Genomic DNA, 18802 nt, shown 5'->3' with positions numbered 1-18802 from the left:
TTCATCAACTCTACAAACTCTGATTAACGACTACTACACAGTATTAAACTCAAAGAAGGTATAATTTTCATTAACGGTCAAGTATTTCGCCAAAACTCAAGGTAATGAAGCTCGGTCTCATAAAAACCCATGTCAAATTTTCACTATAAATTCAAGTAACTAAACTAACAAGTTAGATTTAAATAATACAAGTATTGCATGGTAAAGTCCTAAGTCTACCCGGACATGAGCATGATTTTAGCTACGTATGGAATCTCGTCACATCGCGCGTACGCATCACCCACAATTATTAGCAAATAATAATTTAAAATATGTACGGGTATAATTCCCTCTTACAAGGTTAAGCAAGAGACTTACCTCGCTTCAAAGTCCTCTTCCCGGTTTACAAATTACACTAAGAACCTCAAATCGGTGTCAATCAATCTGAAACTAGCCAAAGGTCGTGCAAACTAATCAATATATGTTCCACAGTTCATAATTTAACTATTAGAGTAATTACCAAACCCAATTTGGAAGATTCCTAAAACTTACCCCCAGGCCCCCGAGCCCACATGCCCAGATTCTAAAAAATTTCGTAAATAAATGTTACTCATAACCTTATGAACACAAATATATAGTTTCTACTCAATTCCATAATTATTTTTGTGGTCTAATCTCATTTTTACCAAAACCTAGATTTTTCAATATTGCAATAAAATCCTAAAATTCCCATAACTTATATGTTAAAATCTACCAGGAATCTATGTATTAAACTCACATTGGGTAGGAATTATTTACCTTATGATACTAGATGAAAAATTCCCCTTCAAGAGCTCCAAAATCGGCCAAGCAAGGTGAAAATGAGAGAAAAAAGGCCTAAGTCCCGTTTTTAAAACGAGTCACTGCCCAAGCATTACTTCTCTACGATCGCGAAAAGAGCCTCGTGATCACGAAGACAAAATTCTGTCACGCCCTACCCTTCGTGAACGCGAGCTCCTCTTCGCTAACGCGAAGGCTACTTGTCTGACCCCTTCCCAACTGGCTTTCCACTAAGCGATCGCGATCGCGACCCTTTTTTCGTGAATGCAAAGGCCAGTGTCCCAAAAGCATTACGATCGCACCTCCCTCTCGTGAATGCTTAGAACAAAATCCCCCCAGCACAATCCCTTCACCGTGAACGCGAGGATTTCATCGCATTAGCGAAGAAGGAAACCAACAGTAGATTTTTCTACAATTTTGACTCAACTTCAAGTGGTCCGAAACGCACCCGAGCCACCCCAGACCCCGTCTGAATGCACCAACAAGTCCATAGGGCCTGCTCAAAACCTCGAATCACATAAAACAACATCAAAACTAAGAATCACACTCTAAAACAAAATTAATCAACTTATGAACTTCAAACTTCTTCAACTAGCTCCGAATGCGATGAATCATACTTAGACAACTCGGAATGACGTCAAATTTTACGCACAAGTCTCAAATCACCATACAAACCTATTCCCAGGCTCAGAATCACAAATGGACATCGGCAACACCAAAATCTACTTCAAACTAAATTTAAAGAACTTGAAAACCTTCAAGGCGTCAACTTTAGATATTAAGCATCGAAACGCTCCCGGATCACCTGAAACTCGATCCAAACACATGCTCAAGTCTAAAATCATCATACGAACCTATTGGAACCATCAAATCTCGGTTTCGAGATCGTTTACTCAAAATGTTGACTCAAGTCAAACTTGGCTATCTTATGCCATTATTAAGGAACTAAGTGTTTCGATTTCAACCCGAACACTTTCAAACCCAAACCGACCATCTCTGCAAGTTATAAAATAGTAAAAATACATACGGGGAGTCTTAATTAGGGGAACAAAGATCTAGAAATCAAAATAACTGGTTGGATCATTACACCGACAAAACTCACAAATTCCAAACACCCATTCTAATACGAGTCCAAATATATGTATTTGATCCAGTTCCAACCTCAAATCGACCTTGTATAATCAATTTTTACTCTCCAATATCACAGTCCAAAAATTCCCAAATTTCACCTTTAATTCACATAATCTAGGTGTATTAATCTATGGGTAATTAATATCTAACACCAAAATCAAGTAAATATTACTTATACCTTTAATTATAGTGAAAAGCCTTCCAAAGATTGCCAGTAGCCGAGCTCCACAACTTCAAATAATGAAAAAAAATATCAAACCCTTTGAAATATAAAGTCTGCCCAGCAATTCCGCATTCGCGGCCCAAATCATCGCTCCTGCGATACCACATCTATGGAAATTCCATCGCAGATGCGAAATCCACTAATCCTCCCGACCAGCCGCTTTTGCGAACACCAAGCCACATATGTGGCTCCGCTTCTACGGGAGTCTTTGCGCTTCTGTGCCTGTGCATCTGCGCTCCACTGTCCGCATCTGCGGACTTAGCCTACCCAGCAAGCTCCGCATTTGCGGCCACCCTAACGCACATACAGCCCAGCCATCACAGATGCGAAAGCACCAGAGCTTGGAAATTCTTCAACAATGCCAACATAGTCCAAAATGGTCCAAAATCGATTCGAAACATACCCGACGGCCCCGAGACCCTATCCAACCACATCGACCAATCCCAAAATATAAAGCAGACCTACTCGGAGCCTCAAATCACACAAAATAATATCAAAACTATGATTCGCACCTCAATTCAAGCCTAAGGAACTAATGAACTTCCAACTTCCAAAACTCATACTTAATCAAATCAAATCAACTCGGAATAACCTCAAATTTTGCATTCAAGTTCCAAATGACACAACGAACCTATTCCAACTCCAGCAACCACAATCGAACCCGATATCATTAAAGTCAACTCCCGGTCAAACCTATGAACCTTCCAAACCTTCAACTTTTCAATTTCGCCAAAAAGCACCAAATTAATCTACGGACGGCCAACCCCAAATTCGGACACACATCTCAATCCAAAATTACCATACGAACCTATTGAAATCATCAAAATATCATTTCGGGATCGTCTACACAAAAGTCAAACTCCGGTCAACTCTTACAACTTAAGCATCCAACATTGAGACTAAGTGTCCTAATTCAATTCAAAACTATCCTGAAACCAACCAACTAACCCCGCAAGTCACATAATCACAAATGCATATGTGTAAATCATCAAATAGGAAAAACGGGTCTAAAATACTCAAACGACCGATCAGGTCATTACACAACCACTAACACCAAACACCGCAATCACTACCGCATTAATCAACTCCACCATCATAACTATATCTACTCTTTAGCACCACCACTACAATAATCACCTTCACCATCAAACTATCACCACTATTAACCGCCACAACTAACCCAATCACTACTACCATCAACCACCACCATCCAGACAACCACTATTACTAACTAACTTCACCATCATAGCCACCACCACTGTCAACCAAAACCAGCTCCGCAACACAATCACCACCATCGCACAACCGCCACCACCACTATCGTCATCACTCTCGCTGCACAACCACCACTATTAGCCACTACTGATAAAATCATCACCACCAATCACTACCTTACGTTCTAATATTTTGATGACGCAATATTATATTATTTTATTTTAATTTTATATTTTTTAATTTTAATATAAAGATAATATAAACTTTGAGATGTTTAAAAAGAAATAGTTTCATTTATTTAATATTTAAATTTAACAACGACATCTTAACATTTCATATTCATAATCATATGTCTCGAATACATACATCTTACTCTTAAAAAGAATGCCCTTGGAAGGACCTTCTTACTAACCAAATCAAATGGTCAAGTTAAGAGCTTGTTCCATTGTTTTGCCCTTCCCTATCATTCTATCTATCCATGTGTTAAATATTTGAAATAAAGCTGGAATCACTTGTAGAGAAAAGGAGAAGAAACCAAATATTGTGAGGTTTATAAAATATGTTCCATGGATAAACATAATAAATGGATATTATTCTCCTCCCTGATTGTGTAGTGTGAGGTTTAACTGAGGTATTAATAGTCGAATGTCAGATGTGTCAACATAACTTTATAGAAATGCGAGCTACTTGTTTTTTTTGTTTTCCACAAAACCAAATACTCCAGTATTCTTTAGTTTTGTTTTTTCCGTCCTTCTCCGTTCACATTATAAAAATCTAAATAATTAATCAGCTTTCCCTCCAAGTCACACTCTTCACCCTCTGCCTCAAGAGCCCGTTGCCGCTAAACTTCAAAAATTGCCTTGAGAAACTCGCAAAATTCTGTACAAACGCTTTCAGTTTCTGCAAAATGGAAGAGTATTTGCAGTGCATGAAGACTCTCCGCACTCAAATGAACGGTAATCATCTCGCCTATCTCCACCATTATGCATTTAATTTCTCATCAAATTGAGACTAATTCTACCGAAATTGTTTACTCAAATTCGCAAATTACCTTCGCATTTGTTTATTCAGACTATGATTATGTATCTGTACTGTATGCTCGCCAGTAATTAATTGTGTATTTGTACGTCTGTCAGTGTGTACAGTGTGTGATATGTGTGTGTGTGTGTGTGTGGAGAGAGATTGAAATTGAAATGATGCTTTTTATTTTTGAAACTTTTAGATGTGGAGGATCAAGCAGCTAAGATAACAGCCGAAGAGCAAATGCAAATCACGATACTGCAAAATCTCGAAAATGAAATTAACTCAGGTTAAAGCACACACTTCATCTATCTTTGCATAAATCGAATTTTCTGGACTTCCTGTTCTTTGCTTTGGTGAAGATTATGGATCCGTTGGCCAACTTTATGGTCTGTGTACAATATTTTTATGTAAGCAGGTGCAATTTTAACAACTGATTCTTCGTGGTAGCAGCCTAATGATGTAATGCAAAAAATTAGTCAGTTTTTTTTTAAATATTTTGGAGAAAGTAGCTATTGAAATAACTGTAGCACCTAGATCCGGATCATGATATTCAAGGCTGTTCAGTTCTTTCATTGTTGTCAAGTTGTGTTATATCCGACGTGTAATAGAGATATACATGTGAAAACCCCATAAAATTTTAAAAGATGTTATATTTGAACTAATAATTTTAATAGTATGATGATTTCAATGCTAAGGTGGGCATTAGATTAGGAATGAAAATATTCGGGAGAAGGTGGCGGTGGCTCCTATGGATGACAAGACGCGGGAAGCGAGGCTCAGATGGTTTGGGCACGTGCGGAGGAGAAGCCTTGATGCTCCGGTGAGGAGGTGTGAGCGGTTGGCTTTGGCGGGTACGAGAAGAGGCAGAGGGCAACCTAAGAAGTATTGGGGAGAGGTGATCATGCAGGACATGGCACGACTGTAGATTTCCGAGGACATGGCCCTTGACAGGAAGGTGTAGAGGTCGAGCATTAGGGTTGTAGCTTAGGAGGTAGTCGAGCATTTTTCTACTTCGAACAGGGGGTGAGGCTAGTTTTATAGGGTTGATCTTAGATGGCTAGTGGTTAATGTTGTGTTTACACTATCCTTCCGTTTCATAGCACCGTGCCTTATTTGCTGGTTATTTGTGTTCACACTATCCTTCCGTTTTTCATAGCACCGTACCTTATTTGCTGGTTATTGTTATTACATTTTATTTATTTTCTGGTTCTTATGTTGCTGTTATTATTTCTATGGTTTCTGTTGACGGTACTGATATATTGTCTTTTCTCGTCTTTTACGTCTTCTTGAGCCGAGGGTCTATCGGAAACCGTCTCTCTGCCCCATCGGGGTAGGGGTAAGATCTGCGTACACGCTACACTCCCCAGACCCCACTTGTGGGATTTTACTGGGTCGTTGTTGTTATTGTTTGTTGTTGATTTCAATGCTATGAACATTAAAGGTTGAATGCATCATGTTTAAATCGTGGATCCGCCTCTGGTTATAGTTTTGGTGTCTTCATAACATGGATCTTAGCCTTCCTACTCCGTTTCATTGATTTACCAGAAGAAGAAAGATTGCACATGACTTGTTTGAAGTCCATGTACTGTGTGGAAATTGTTAGGAAGCTCTTGTGCCAACTTTAGTTTGAATATGCTTGATTAGCTGGTTTAGACGTCTCATTTGATGAAGTATGCTATTGCTAGCTCTTATTATATATTCTGGTTTTCTGGTTTAATTGAAAACCTTGTTGCCAAAGAGTTCATCTAAGATCAAGACCACAGACAATATATATATATAGTAATCATGTAGCGTGGTCAATATGCCGCGGGCTTCTTAAACTAGGATTTCCACTCGCAACACTTGCTGATTTGATTTCCTTGGCCTTTTCCATCTTTCCTTCTATCACTGGACTGTTCTTTAGTGAAGCTACGGTCCTAATGTTTGATGCATGACATCTTTGAGGCATGCACCAAATAATAAGATTCAATTACATATTCATCTATTACTATGATAGTGGGGAATGGTGAGAGTACTGCAATGGTTAAAGCTCTTTTTTTTGAAGAAAAAAAAAATCCATGTGCAGTATCCTTTGCAATCTCGTGCTTTCTAATTCTCTGAAAGTATAGCATTTTATCCATTTGTGAGTATTTTAAGAGATGGAATAGAATACCTGTTCATATTCTCTCCTGGGAGACATAGGTCTGTCATCTCCTACTCTCTTTGTAGGTTTTTTTTCTTTCTTTTTTCTTTTTTTCTTTTTTCTTTGATTGGGGGCGTGGCTGGATACTTCCCGAATCTTGTTATTTTCACAAGGTTGAAATCATTAGATTTTACTTTGACTTTGCTTCTCATCATCTCTTGTAATTTGGTCTATTAAATGAAAATGCAGATTGTGGAGCTCTTAATCTTAAACATACTTCTCTACCTTAGAGCATTGGTTTCTCCTTTTCTTCATTTTCATCTGATAAGCAAATATTGCTTTCCATGTGGAATAACAGAACTCTGCAACATCTAATCCTTTTTTGATAAGTAATGGTAAGAGATTTTATGGATGACCTTCTCTAAGCCAGTGCATGATTACAGAAGGTGCACTTGCTCAATAGCATCTAACATTGCATCTACATCCTGTACAAGAACTAGGTTGAACCAAAGAGCTATCAAAAAAATACATCTGTTGCTGTCTACAACATCTAAGCCTCATTCTTTGAACTGCTTAACAATGCAGTGAAATGTCAGACAAGCCATCTCAGAGAGGAAATTGCTAGGATATTGGAGAAAAGGGGGCAGATCTGTTCCGTGATCTTGGAAAAGCAAAGAAAAATTGCTTCTCTAGAAGCTGATTCATCCACCCTCAACCAGGTAACACTAAGAGCTGGAATCAATTAACTCTGAAACAGAGCTGAAACCAAACACATCGCCCTTGATGGGTAGGATTAGCTATGTTTTGGCATGTAAAACTAAAACCAGAAATAGGTACTCCTGTTCTCAGCTTCACAATCATGATCCAACTAGGCATGGTTTCTACATCAGAAATTTATAAGTAAATTCGTTTTGACAGAAAGATTAGGGCTAGTTTCCAATTTTTCATTGTTCAGAAGTGGGGTTGAAAAGTATGTAAAAAATGGAAGTGTGGTCTCGTCTTACTCCAGAAACATAATGTTGAAATAAGGATGAAGTAATGCACATTACTGATGTAGAAACTATTATCTGACTACTCGAGCTATAAACTACAATGTTCTTGAAGCTGGGGAAGTACTTAAATGAAGAACAATCCTTGGAGTTATAACTCTTAGCTTTTCTTGCATAGAAGGGAGAAGAGTTTTGGTTATTTAGGGAACAGGTTTGCAATTTTTTACTTTGCATAAACTTGTCTTTTGATAAGGAAACTTGACTTAGTCTTTGGAGATCATGTGATTTAGCATATATTCTTCTATCCTTGTTTATCAAACAGACATTGGAGCTCCTTCAACAAGAGAGAAACAACATGTCAGCAAAACTTCTTGAGAAAAGGTAACTTGAAAAGCATATATCGAGATTGCTGATGGATAGTAAATAATGCTAAAGCATATGGTTGTCATAACAGTGATTATTATGCTAAGACTGTTAAAGATGTAACTGCTCAGCTAGGAGAACAGCAGGTCATTTTCCAGGTTCCCTTTTTGTTGCTTTCCACTTACTTTGTTGACTATATGAGCATTATTTTGAACACTAGTAAGGTTCTACTTTTAGGGTTGGATCAGAAATGGCAAAGAGAACTCGTGGGATAGAGAGCATCGCGAGGTATTTCTGCTAAGTCATAATGTCTTCTTTTTCTGAATTTTGGTTCTTTTCTTTATGGATTGTCGTGGAATTATAAATTTCAAACTGATAAAACGAGTAAGATTTTAAAATTTGTGTTTATATATACCCACAATGAGGGGAATATCAAATGTTCAAAAGCCAGGTCAAGGTAAATGCCAGAGGCATATTCAACAATAAAAAAAATGCATATATTCCATTCCAGCCTTTGATGGAAAATAAGATCCTTGTGAAGTATCAGAAATTGCTGAGAATAGTAAGATTACAGTTTAAGTTATGTTATCCTTATCCATTCAAGTGCAACAGTCGAACAAGTTGTAGGATTACAAATATTCTGAATTTTTCAAATGCAACTGTCAAATTGACTTGAGATTTAAGAAGTCCAAGGCTTGACCGAGGCAAAATGAATTTGAGCTTTGCAATGTCTGGGGACCAAAACTGCTTAGATTCAACTTGCTATTCACTCAAGTTAACTACTTTTGCCCTCCCTGTAAGAATTCTTGTCCAAAGGCTTTGAGATGTAGTGGTTTTGGACTTGATGTATTATGATTTCGCTATATTTTATAGTTTATTGTGGTTCTCAAATTGCACACATTTGGAAAATTTTGTGTATGAGCCATGACTTGTGATGTTACATTCAAGTTTGAGCATAAACTAACCGGTAATATGATGTTTCCTGCATTAACCCAAGTTCATAAATAGTTAAATACTCCTTCAACTAGTCTCGCATTTTCATTCCTTTGCCAGTATGATATATCAATAAAGTAACCACTTACTGCCTAGTCAGGCTGTCATTCTGTCACCAAAATATGGGAAGGAGTAGCTTTTTTCTTGGCCAAGATGCTAGAGTGTCTTATCTGAATAAGATTTTTACTCTATGATAAATATTCTGCTGGAACTGATGGCTAAAGCATTCAGGTGATGGACAAAATTGGTGAGGAAACAGGTGAATTTGAAGGTATGACCAATGCACTGTTAGTTTAAATTCTCTTTCCATGATGTCGGTTGGTTAATGTAAATTATAAAAATGACCATTTAGCTACTGGAGCATCTTAATCTGCTACAAGCTAATTTTGGAGTCACCCTGTAGACTATATGTTCACCACTGCCTGAGTTTCTACTTCTCTCTCTTTTATCTTTTTTCTTTTTCTTGTTGGTCCTGTTTGAAGCAAATTCTTATTGATTTACAGAGAATCAGGATAACATGACAGAAATCCTAAAGATGAATATGGAAGACGCTAGAACAAAGTTAAACCAGCTGAGTGAGCTGAAGTCAAAAGTTGTCATGGAGAACAGCCAGGTTTGCTTAAACAATTCTGACTATTCTGTTTTTGTGTGGTACTTCCTATTCCTAACTTGAGGCACTGAAAAATAATGATGGAATCAAACAATAAAGTGATATTAGCATTAGTTGTTTGTCATGAATCATCCGAAATATATCCTCGGTCTAGAACTCTAGATGCATTTTCCTGCTGAGTCTCTATGTTGGTATGTCAGTATGGAGGTCAGAGATGTTCAACGGTGATCCTAAAAGTCTTTCTTCCTTTTCTAGCGGTCGACTCGGTTCATTCAAATTGCTTCTCATTATTGAGAAAATAAAGATAAAAGTACGAGCGTTTTTGATAGCAATACTGCAATAGTCATTAATCATTGTTGTTTGAAGGTTAATCTATTAACTCGTCTTGATAATATTTTTCCTTGTTCGCTAATAAATCAAATAATTAAATGCATGTGTATAATCAATTCGATTCCCCAATTGAATCGGTGGAAAACACCTACGAAATGATCGCTTGAATTTAAGAAGAGGTCGGTTGGATTTATCCATGGTTGGTTTGTTTAATTCAAAAAAAGATTTATATAATTAAAATACTAAAGGAACTAGCACCCTCTGGATAGAACAAGAAGTGATGATTGCTCCTTTCTTTTCAAAACCTCCTATTGGACTATACTGGGATCTTATCCATTTGTAGATGGAGCTTCAGTAGCAGCTAGGTCTAGAGAGAAGTTATGAGCATTGTGTTCATGCATAACTTCTATACCAAGGTTAGCACGGTTAATGATATCAGCCCAAGTATTGATTACGTGATCTTGAATATAACTACAGATTGGTTGAAATTGAGACCATATAGGTTTAAAGCCATAGTGTTGATACCTAAAGCGGTAAACCAGATACCTAGTACCTGCCATGCAGCTAGGAAGAAGTGTAACGAAACAGATCATTTTGTGTGGTTTCCCTTTCCAACATTTGAAGGTAATGTTGACCCTTACCCTCAGATTCTTTTGTTTTAAAGCGGATTTGTTATAGGGTTATCATACCCCCTGTATTATCCTTGCTACTGAAGGTGACCTCCATGGAGCCTTTGTTGCTTTGCTTTATGGTTATTTATATTCTTTTAGCCCACTCTAAGATCTCAGATGGTTTAACAACGCCTAAATCTCGAATTGAGAAAGGAAAGGTTGAGTCCTTGTATTTATAGGATTTTTATGAGGGAATTAACACCTGAGTTTTTCTCAGTTTGTTTCTGATTCAAATACATTTATTTTCATTTTCCGTTGAAATACAAGAATCTGAAAGATATCTTGCTTTGATAGGTAAGGAGATCTCTTGAGCTTGTGAAGTCGAAGATGACGAATTTCAAGGTCAGTTACAATCTGTTTTACATATATTATGTTCAGTCTTAGCTCAAAACATTCTTTTTCTGATAATGATAACAACTGTTTGTTAAATTCATCTTGTCATTTGCCATTACGCAACAAACAGGTGTTTTGGTTTAGTTGACCATCAAAATATGTCCAATTTAACGTATTGGGAGATCAGAAAGTGGAAGTCATGAAATATATTGGGGGGAAAAGAAAATGTTCATAGCTTCTAGTTTTTGAGTCAAAATAATTGAAACGAAACATACCTCCAAATGTCTATCATCAATCATTATGCATTATTCTGCAGGCATCACTTAGGGAAATGGATAGCAAATCCTTAGAAGAGGAGTACGAAGCACTTCTCTCAGACAAAGCTGGAGAGGCAGAGTATCTGCAGTCTTTACAACTCCAGATTGCAAAATTGATGGTACGGAGAAATACCCACTCTTTCTGTGCCCTTTGAATGTCATTCAACTTGTGGTAGCAATTTTAGATTTCAAAGAGAATCAAAATATCCCAATTTATGGAGTTAATTTATCAATTTGTTTTTCCATTTCACTCTCAATTAGTAATTTTGCTTTCAGAGAATTTCCCACAGTATCAAATGTTCTTGTGGAGAGGAGTTCAAGATAGACATGGATCTTTGTGCATGAAAATAACCAGGGTCAGGCAAGTACTTCATCTAGCAAAGTGGTGGAGTTTCTTTAGTACTAAACAGGTACATTTGCAAATACTGGTCAAGACAGTTTGAGAGCAATGGGGAAGATAATGCAGGGACGCTGTAGCAGTTGTTGAGATGGCAATATAATGAGTACTCTGTTGCAGTAGTATCTGTGTTCAATGTAAAAGATACTAACTGAATGCTAATAGAGTTCTGCTTGACTGAATAACATATGCATGACTGAACCTAAGCTGATTCTTTCTCGTATGGAGAATTGGATATTTCATCATATTTGTTTTAACTTTGTGATATTTCAGAAAGCAAAGTCTAATAGAAAAGAAACTCCGTCATCTATTCCGACAACTTAGATTACTACATTTATGGAGGTGCACATTTGGTTCAACACATTCAAGCATGTGCAGTCTTCATGAGGTAAATTGGTAGATGATGGTGTTTTCTGTATCTATAGTACACTAAAATTGAACATCAAAATGCAGTCCTCTAATAGATATCAGATAAAAGTAGTTATTATATATGTTCATGTGCTTTGAACTCTAGTTGTACTATGCACTTGTATATGTAACTTGATTTTTTTACAAAGTATAAGAATGAAAACCAAACTTTTTCTCGCTTGCTTAAGCTGTGAAAATTTTGCCATAAGTGAAATAGAAAATGCATCATCCAAAAGTTGTCACATGACCTCTAACTTCTCCAAGGCTGCAGAGATATCCTGGGGTTCATATCCTTCAGCTGCACGTATGTTTGTGCTATCTCGAGGCACTACATCATCTGTTCTGAAGCTGTCTTCATTGTGAAGAAGCATCTCACTGGCATATTCCACACTTCCTTTTAGAATAACAGTCTTGTGAAGGCCCACAAGCAGGCCTTCATAATCTGTATCTCCCTTCTCCCCCACAAAAACAACCATACTGGAAAGATCAACTCCCCATCTAACTGACAGATACCTGCATTGCATGCAGAAAATGAGTGAGTGATTGTGACAAATTTTATACTGAACTGATATTACTATCTGCTAACCAAAGAACAGTAGTGTCACCAGATCAAAGATTAGGAAAGGAATGAAAGGATTTACCTAAGTGCTTGGGACCTCGATGCAAATAATGGTGTCACATTCAACCTTGATGCAGCATGTGTGTAAATAACACTGCAACGGAAGCCTCTCATGCGTAGCCTCTGACGAAGGTCATTAACTTTAGGTACCTGTCACATATAAGTTATAATCAGGATGCAAATGGGAAAACCAATTTGTATATTTCTATTTGAGTTGTTTAACTTTGAACATCAAGAGTAGCTTAGCTATCTTACTTTGGCTCCTGGCGTGATGCTATATGAGTAGCATCGAGAGCTACATGCACTGGAGCATTGCGTAATGTCATGCTCAGAACCTTCTTCGTGTTTACCGAGCCTCATCACTGCTGATTTAATGTTCTCACCTGCCCACCGGTACTCAATGTGGGCTTCATAGTCCTCATCTAATCCAAAGTCCCTCCATGGGTAGTATATTTCACTTCCACTGCTACAAATCAATGCATCAAAATCTTCTAAATTTGTTGGGCAACTGTTTAGCGCTTCTTTAGTCTCTTGTAAACTCAAGCCTGTCGATAAAACTAAACCTATTTGGCTGGACCTGGAGCCTGCAACTTTCATTATATTCTTGACTGTTAGAGATAAGGTTTCAGTAGGAGTTCCTTTGCTATTGTAACAGTCAGTTGCCACTACATATAGGACCTGCCTTCTCCCTGGGCAGTAGCTAACAATAGGCTTGCTAATTGAATTGGCTTTCCGTGAGAGTTTCTCCACAAGTTCCTGCTGCCTTCTTGCCATATCAAGCTCCCCATTGGCTTTGAAGTCCACATCAATGGAAAACTTAAGAGAAAGGTCTTCAACATCTCTTAGTGATTCACTCATAGGTTCTTCAAGAGTTGGCTTCATGACCTCAAGACGATTGGCAGGGTGGCGATTTCTGCAGTGTTGAACATGGGAGAGGTAATTCCGGCAGTGCTCTGGCCATGAGAAACAGTGGATATTCTTTAGGCCATTTTTACGGCACTCCAGCCATAGGTTCTTGTCAGCAACAAGCTTTAGAAGAGCATCTGCTATGGCTTTTTGATCATGTGGATCAATGAGTAGCCCATTGTTTAGTGCCTGAATGAGCATTAAGTTCCATATTATATTCATCCATAAATTGCTACAGGTCACCACTTTGAGGTGTACGTGGAATTAAAAAGATAACTATTTGGAGAAAGAGGGGAAGTTTCCAACAGAAAGCTTGGGGCTTCACTTTTCAGAAATTCCTTAAGGTCAGGTGTTACACGAGGTATTTGTTATCAAGATTTTGTGCATTACCTTTATTCTGCAAATTTTAGGCTCCAATGAATAACTTTATATCTAAATATGTATTCAAGACTTGTGCATCAACATCAATAGCAGTTAGTGTGTACCTTGAGTATATCCACTGGCCCTCCATTTTTGGTAGCAACTATAGGCAAACCATAAGCAGCTGCCTGCAGAAAAAAGATTTTCCAGAACTATAACATTTTCATACAAAGCCTCAGCTGTCAAACTAAATGTGATATAAGTTACAAGTTACCTCAATAAGAGTGAGGCCGAATGGCTCAACAAGAGCTGGATTGATGAATACTCCCTTCAAGAAAAAATCACCATTTAAGAGTTGTTGGCAGTCATATCATGGAATTGAAGAACTTAGGTTAAAGAAGAGTGTCAATTATATAGTTCATGTTCTGTCAAAGTATGGAAGAAACAAATAGAACAGTGATCACTAAAATAGCTCTATCCTGTCTTGATTATTCTCCTGCCCAGACAGATGGGCTTGTCTATTATGAACAAGGCATTGACAATGACTATAAACAGATAAGACCTATATTGTTCTGTTCTTGGTGGGAAACTCCCCATGTCGAGTCACTTGCTTATATATTTATTGCTCTGAGTTACCTTAGTTTTTGCAGCCAGACGATATATATCAGGAACATCTGGTTGCTTATGATGCTTTGGATATGCCACCTGACCGTACAAATTGTACTTGTCAATGAGCTTTATTACTGTTGTGAGTACTGCAGAGCTGCTACTGGACATGTCATCAATGTCATCTCTGTTACCTAGGATCAGTGTCTGCACCACAATTTACAATTGAATTAGACTCTGCACTAGTCCACTAGCATCTGTTACAGTTAAAGGAGGTTGCAGATAAACTCAGCCCTACCAAGTTGGCTAGTTCTCGAAGTGCTTGGCATTCTCCAAAAGCCCTGAGCAAAGTAGTTACATTCTTCTTAGGATCTGGGCGTGACAGTGCAAGTATCATAGGCTTGTGAGGGTTAACGAAGAATCGCATGATCTGCATTCATGAAAATACAGGAGATGTGGCTAAAAAGGTTTATAGACAACCCCAGACAAACAAAACATTATTAAATAGTTGTCTTTAATCTAGTCTACATTCTTGTTGCTTCTCTTTAATTATCCATTTGACGTATTTGCAAATTTTATGGTGTTGGCTTCAAGAAAGAGTTTGGAAAGTTTGCTAGGTAAACAAGAAGGATGTCCGACCTCAGACCATATATGCGGTATAGGTCTCTTTTGACTTTTGTCTGTACCAATCAATGACTTGAGATCTCCATCACCTTCCAACAAATCTTGCGCGTTCACGTTGCTGAAATCCATCCCTGGTGGTATAACCTATTTTTTCAAGATGATCAGAACTTGGTAAGAAATATTTTCTGAACTGGGTAAGAAATCATTAATTTTGGCTTGTTTGAGTTGGTGCGTACCACCATCCTGGGCATGTATCTTCCGAGGCAACTGACTCCTCTCCGTCTCCTAACTCTGAGTTTCCTCTCCAACTGAATATCAAAACCATCATACAAACCCCATTGTTCATCAATCTCTTGCTTTGTGCTAGTTACCACCATTTCAGCGGCATCAAGTCCCAACTCTTCTCCTTCTATTCTCCTCAGTATCTTATAGGTGGTATTGATGTCTTCCTTAGTTAGTCTGCCCTGTTTAAGCAATTGCTCGAACTTGTTCCTTCCTAGTGAGTGCCCTGTTAACACCATTGGTACATTTAGGGTTCCAGACAAGCGCGCTGCTACCTCTCCTGCATCAGCATAATGCCCATGAATCACATAAGGCCATACTGCTTTTCCAGCATTGACTTGCTCCCCTATAGCTCTTGCCATATTCACAATGTGGCTTAATGCCCCATCAACAAATTCTGGTATGTAAGGCCAGAGTGATTCTTTTGGAATGTACCTGGCACAAAGATAATGTTCAAAATGGGAAAGACTGAACCAGATAGCTGCCAAGTATGATAAGCTATTAAAGAATGAACACCACATCTGCTAAAAGATGTGCTTAAGTGTAGAATAGCGGCATTACTTATCACGTGGTCCGCAGGGGATTCGAACTATGTAGGCACCACAGCTTCCAAAAGCATCAGATGGGCATGAGAGCATCTCAATTGGCTCACCATAGCTAGAGTCAACCTCTGGAGATGTGATCTGTCGAGTCAGGAGGTCAACTCGATGAACTCCTTCCATGTTTGCAAGTGCTCGAGCAAGTTCTACTACATATTTCACCTGATCATTCATTCAAAAAAAAAAAATTGCATGAAATTTCTTGAGTTTTACAACTTCTCATACAGTAAAACCTCTGTTACTGAGGAATCAACTACGAAGGAGTTTTTTGGGTTGTCAATTAGGGATCATGTGTCCAGTCTTGTTACTAGCTCGTAATGTCAAACTTGCTTCCTGTGTGATCAAGCTGAACATGTTTTCCTGATTAGAAAATTTAGAGGCAATAGTTGTATTGATTTAAGTTGTTAAAACAATCTACCTGACCACCAGTGTCAGAATCTCGTCCGAGTTCCATGTTTTCTCCACGTACCAACCCATGGATACTACAAAAACAGCAAAAATAGCATTAAAATTGTTATACGTCTTTTTTAGTTTTGTATTTGTCATATTACATTTCTTCTTCTTTTTCTTGCTCTTGATGTGTTTTTGAATTATGCACTAGCTGTTGTAACAATTTTTTATAACAATCTGAATTTACCTGATCAAGACAATGTAAAGTTGCCTTGGTTTATCTTCGTCAGGCCACATCTGAGTAACTGAATTAATCCTTGATATGACATGGTGAGAATCTGTTGTATTTACATTATCTGTTTTCTCCTTCTCACCTTCTGAAAGTTCAGAAAGATCTTCTAATGCGTCAAAACGACCTTTCTCTAGTTCAAGTCTTCGTATTACTAGCTTTTGGGCATCATCCCACGCTACCTGCAATTTCCCACAGATTATCTTCAAGCTGATAGTAAGTGTACTTTCTTGTGTTTCCTAATTAATGTTACTTCTTTGTTAAGCTTATTTCGTCTGTATTAATTGAACAATAAAGCTTTATTTAGTGGAATTCTGTTGACTTCAGACGTGTTTGTTTTAGTTTTTCAAACATTTTGCAAATATGACCAAGTAGGGGAATTCCATGTTACAACGTGAGACTCTTTCTTCCTTGCTTTACCATCTTAACATTTAGCACTTTAAACTACTAGAATAAACAGAAGATGGCCGAATATTAATGGGAAATAAAGAGGAAATAAAAGAAGAGGTGGAGGAGAAAAAGACCTGTTTCTTCTTGCGGGCAAGATGCCAAATGCGCCAGCACATATTCTCGAGCCTGTTATTCCTCTCACGAGAATTCCTTGTTGCCACTACCTGCATGTCCATTCACTTCACTTTTAGCCTCACCTTTTGCTTTTCTTTTCATAAATTTCCCTAAGCATAACATCTATCCTTCTTCCTTTTTTTTTTCCTTTTTTTTTTTTTTTTTTTTTGCATAACATGAGTTATTACGGGTTCATCAGAACCCAATTAACTTGGACTCTGTAATCTGTATATGTGTTTAAAAAGTTTATTAGAAAGTACAAATAAATAATTTCGAATCCAGTTAATCAAATGAGGGGTAGAATCCCGAACTCCAACCCATAAACTATAAATCCTTAATTCCCCTATGAACACAACAACTTGTTGGATAAACAGGTTTTTGTGATATGTTCCGTTCCAAGTCTCCGGAATATCTTTCTCATGCAATTGAAATAGAGAAGAGAGCGCGTACGCATGTCACGTCTTTCTTTTTCCTTTTTTGGGTCAAAGTACACTAAGTTTTACACTGTTAATATATAATTTACAACACTCCATTAAAAAAAGAAGATAAAAATTTCACAAACCCGTGAAAGGAGAGTGGTTTTCATGCTTTTGGCCATTTGTATTTATCAATGAGTAAAAAATTCCGATATGCATGTGAGAGCAGCAATGGTAATTGGATGATTAATACTTAAACCATCACTTGATTAATTTCTCATCTTCTTCCTCCCACCTTACTAAATCATGAAGTAGAAACTAAAACTATAGTTAAGTAGATAAAAGAAAATAAAACAGCGAGAAGAAAATCATTTTTCACTTATAGTACTATTGCATTAGCCTAAATTAAGTTAGGGAAGTAACCTTGATCCAAGCCTTGTGGAGGTCAGACTCATCAAAGCTATTGACAACTTCTTCAACAAAGTAGGTAGTGGGACTAAACAGCTTCTCTGCCTTCTCTTTCTGGATTTCAAACTTCTCAAAACTCAACGTTTCCTCAATTTTATTATTATTATTATTCCTCACACTAGTATTCTTCAAGTTGTTTCTGTCTTCAATACTTGCAGCTCTACGTTCTTTCTGTGTCGACCCCTTTCTATCAGTCCCCGCGTCCAATATTGCCTCCAAATACCCGTTTAACCATTCATTCTCCGCCATCTCCTTCCTTTCCTTTCCGGTTTTCGTTGATTGTTTGCTTCAAGTATATATATGCAAGAACTTGAAAAGAGGTATTAATGCTTAAAAAACAAGAAGTGTTAAATATATAGACCAATTGAGTTGTGGAATTAAAAGCTTGGAAATGAGATGCTTCTATAAAGAGCAAGAGGGGGAGGAATATAATAGAGGTGGTTTCAGGGACTTGGTTGTTTGAAACCGAGTTAGAAGAGAAGAAAGGGAAGGCCTTATATAAGGCCTAGCAATGAGCATATTGTATAGTACTAATATATAGTATATATCATGGACCACACTTTTTCACTTCAAACAAAATATATGTTGTGACAGTTTAGTTTTTAGTTCTCTTTCTTACCTCGACTTTGTGTGGTTTACGCGTTTACATGCCAAATATCCTTATTCTCATGGTATTATTAGTTAGGAGTAGTGTATTATTTATTCTTCACAAGAACCCTTGCTGGCATGGGCTGATTGTGGTGGTTCCTCCTTTCG

At 37.6% G+C, this 18802-nt stretch overlaps 2 protein-coding genes across 4 annotated transcripts; one reads left to right on the top strand and one right to left on the bottom strand.

The window, feature by feature from the left end:
* The first annotated feature begins 3896 nt into the window (after positions 1-3896).
* LOC109243986 (BICD family-like cargo adapter 2) lies at positions 3897-11760 on the top strand. Of its 3 annotated transcripts, none has more exons than XM_019411007.1 (11): positions 3899-4323; positions 4590-4676; positions 7098-7231; positions 7824-7882; positions 7956-8022; positions 8102-8152; positions 9089-9128; positions 9361-9470; positions 10763-10810; positions 11118-11237; positions 11395-11760. In XM_019411007.1, exons 1-11 carry the CDS (start codon positions 4275-4277, stop codon positions 11461-11463), a joined length of 834 nt encoding a protein of 277 aa, XP_019266552.1. In that variant the 5' UTR covers positions 3899-4274; the 3' UTR covers positions 11464-11760. The 3 variants fall into 3 exon arrangements, with proteins under 3 accessions (XP_019266554.1, XP_019266552.1, XP_019266553.1); XM_019411008.1 differs by having other exon boundaries at positions 3901-4323; positions 7956-8010; XM_019411009.1 differs by lacking the exon at positions 4590-4676 and having other exon boundaries at positions 3897-4323.
* Positions 11761-11823: 63 nt separating this feature from the next.
* LOC109243985 (probable sucrose-phosphate synthase 4) lies at positions 11824-18547 on the bottom strand. The gene is made up of 14 exons (XM_019411006.1): positions 18002-18547; positions 17123-17212; positions 16557-16780; positions 16338-16401; positions 15882-16081; positions 15275-15755; positions 15054-15182; positions 14713-14844; positions 14445-14621; positions 14083-14136; positions 13934-13996; positions 12798-13637; positions 12565-12692; positions 11824-12436 (listed from the first exon to the last, which is right to left on the bottom strand). The coding sequence occupies exons 1-14, from the start codon at positions 18293-18295 to the stop codon at positions 12163-12165; spliced, it is 3150 nt and encodes a 1049-aa protein (XP_019266551.1). The 5' UTR covers positions 18296-18547; the 3' UTR covers positions 11824-12162.
* Between the last annotated feature and the right edge of the window lie 255 nt (positions 18548-18802).

The sequence above is a fragment of the Nicotiana attenuata genome, unplaced genomic scaffold (assembly GCF_001879085.1).
Source record: "Nicotiana attenuata strain UT unplaced genomic scaffold, NIATTr2, whole genome shotgun sequence".
Taxonomy (NCBI): domain Eukaryota; kingdom Viridiplantae; phylum Streptophyta; class Magnoliopsida; order Solanales; family Solanaceae; genus Nicotiana; species Nicotiana attenuata.
The sequence above is the reverse complement of the archived record's forward strand: the minus strand, read 5'-3'. Positions and strand labels throughout refer to the sequence as shown.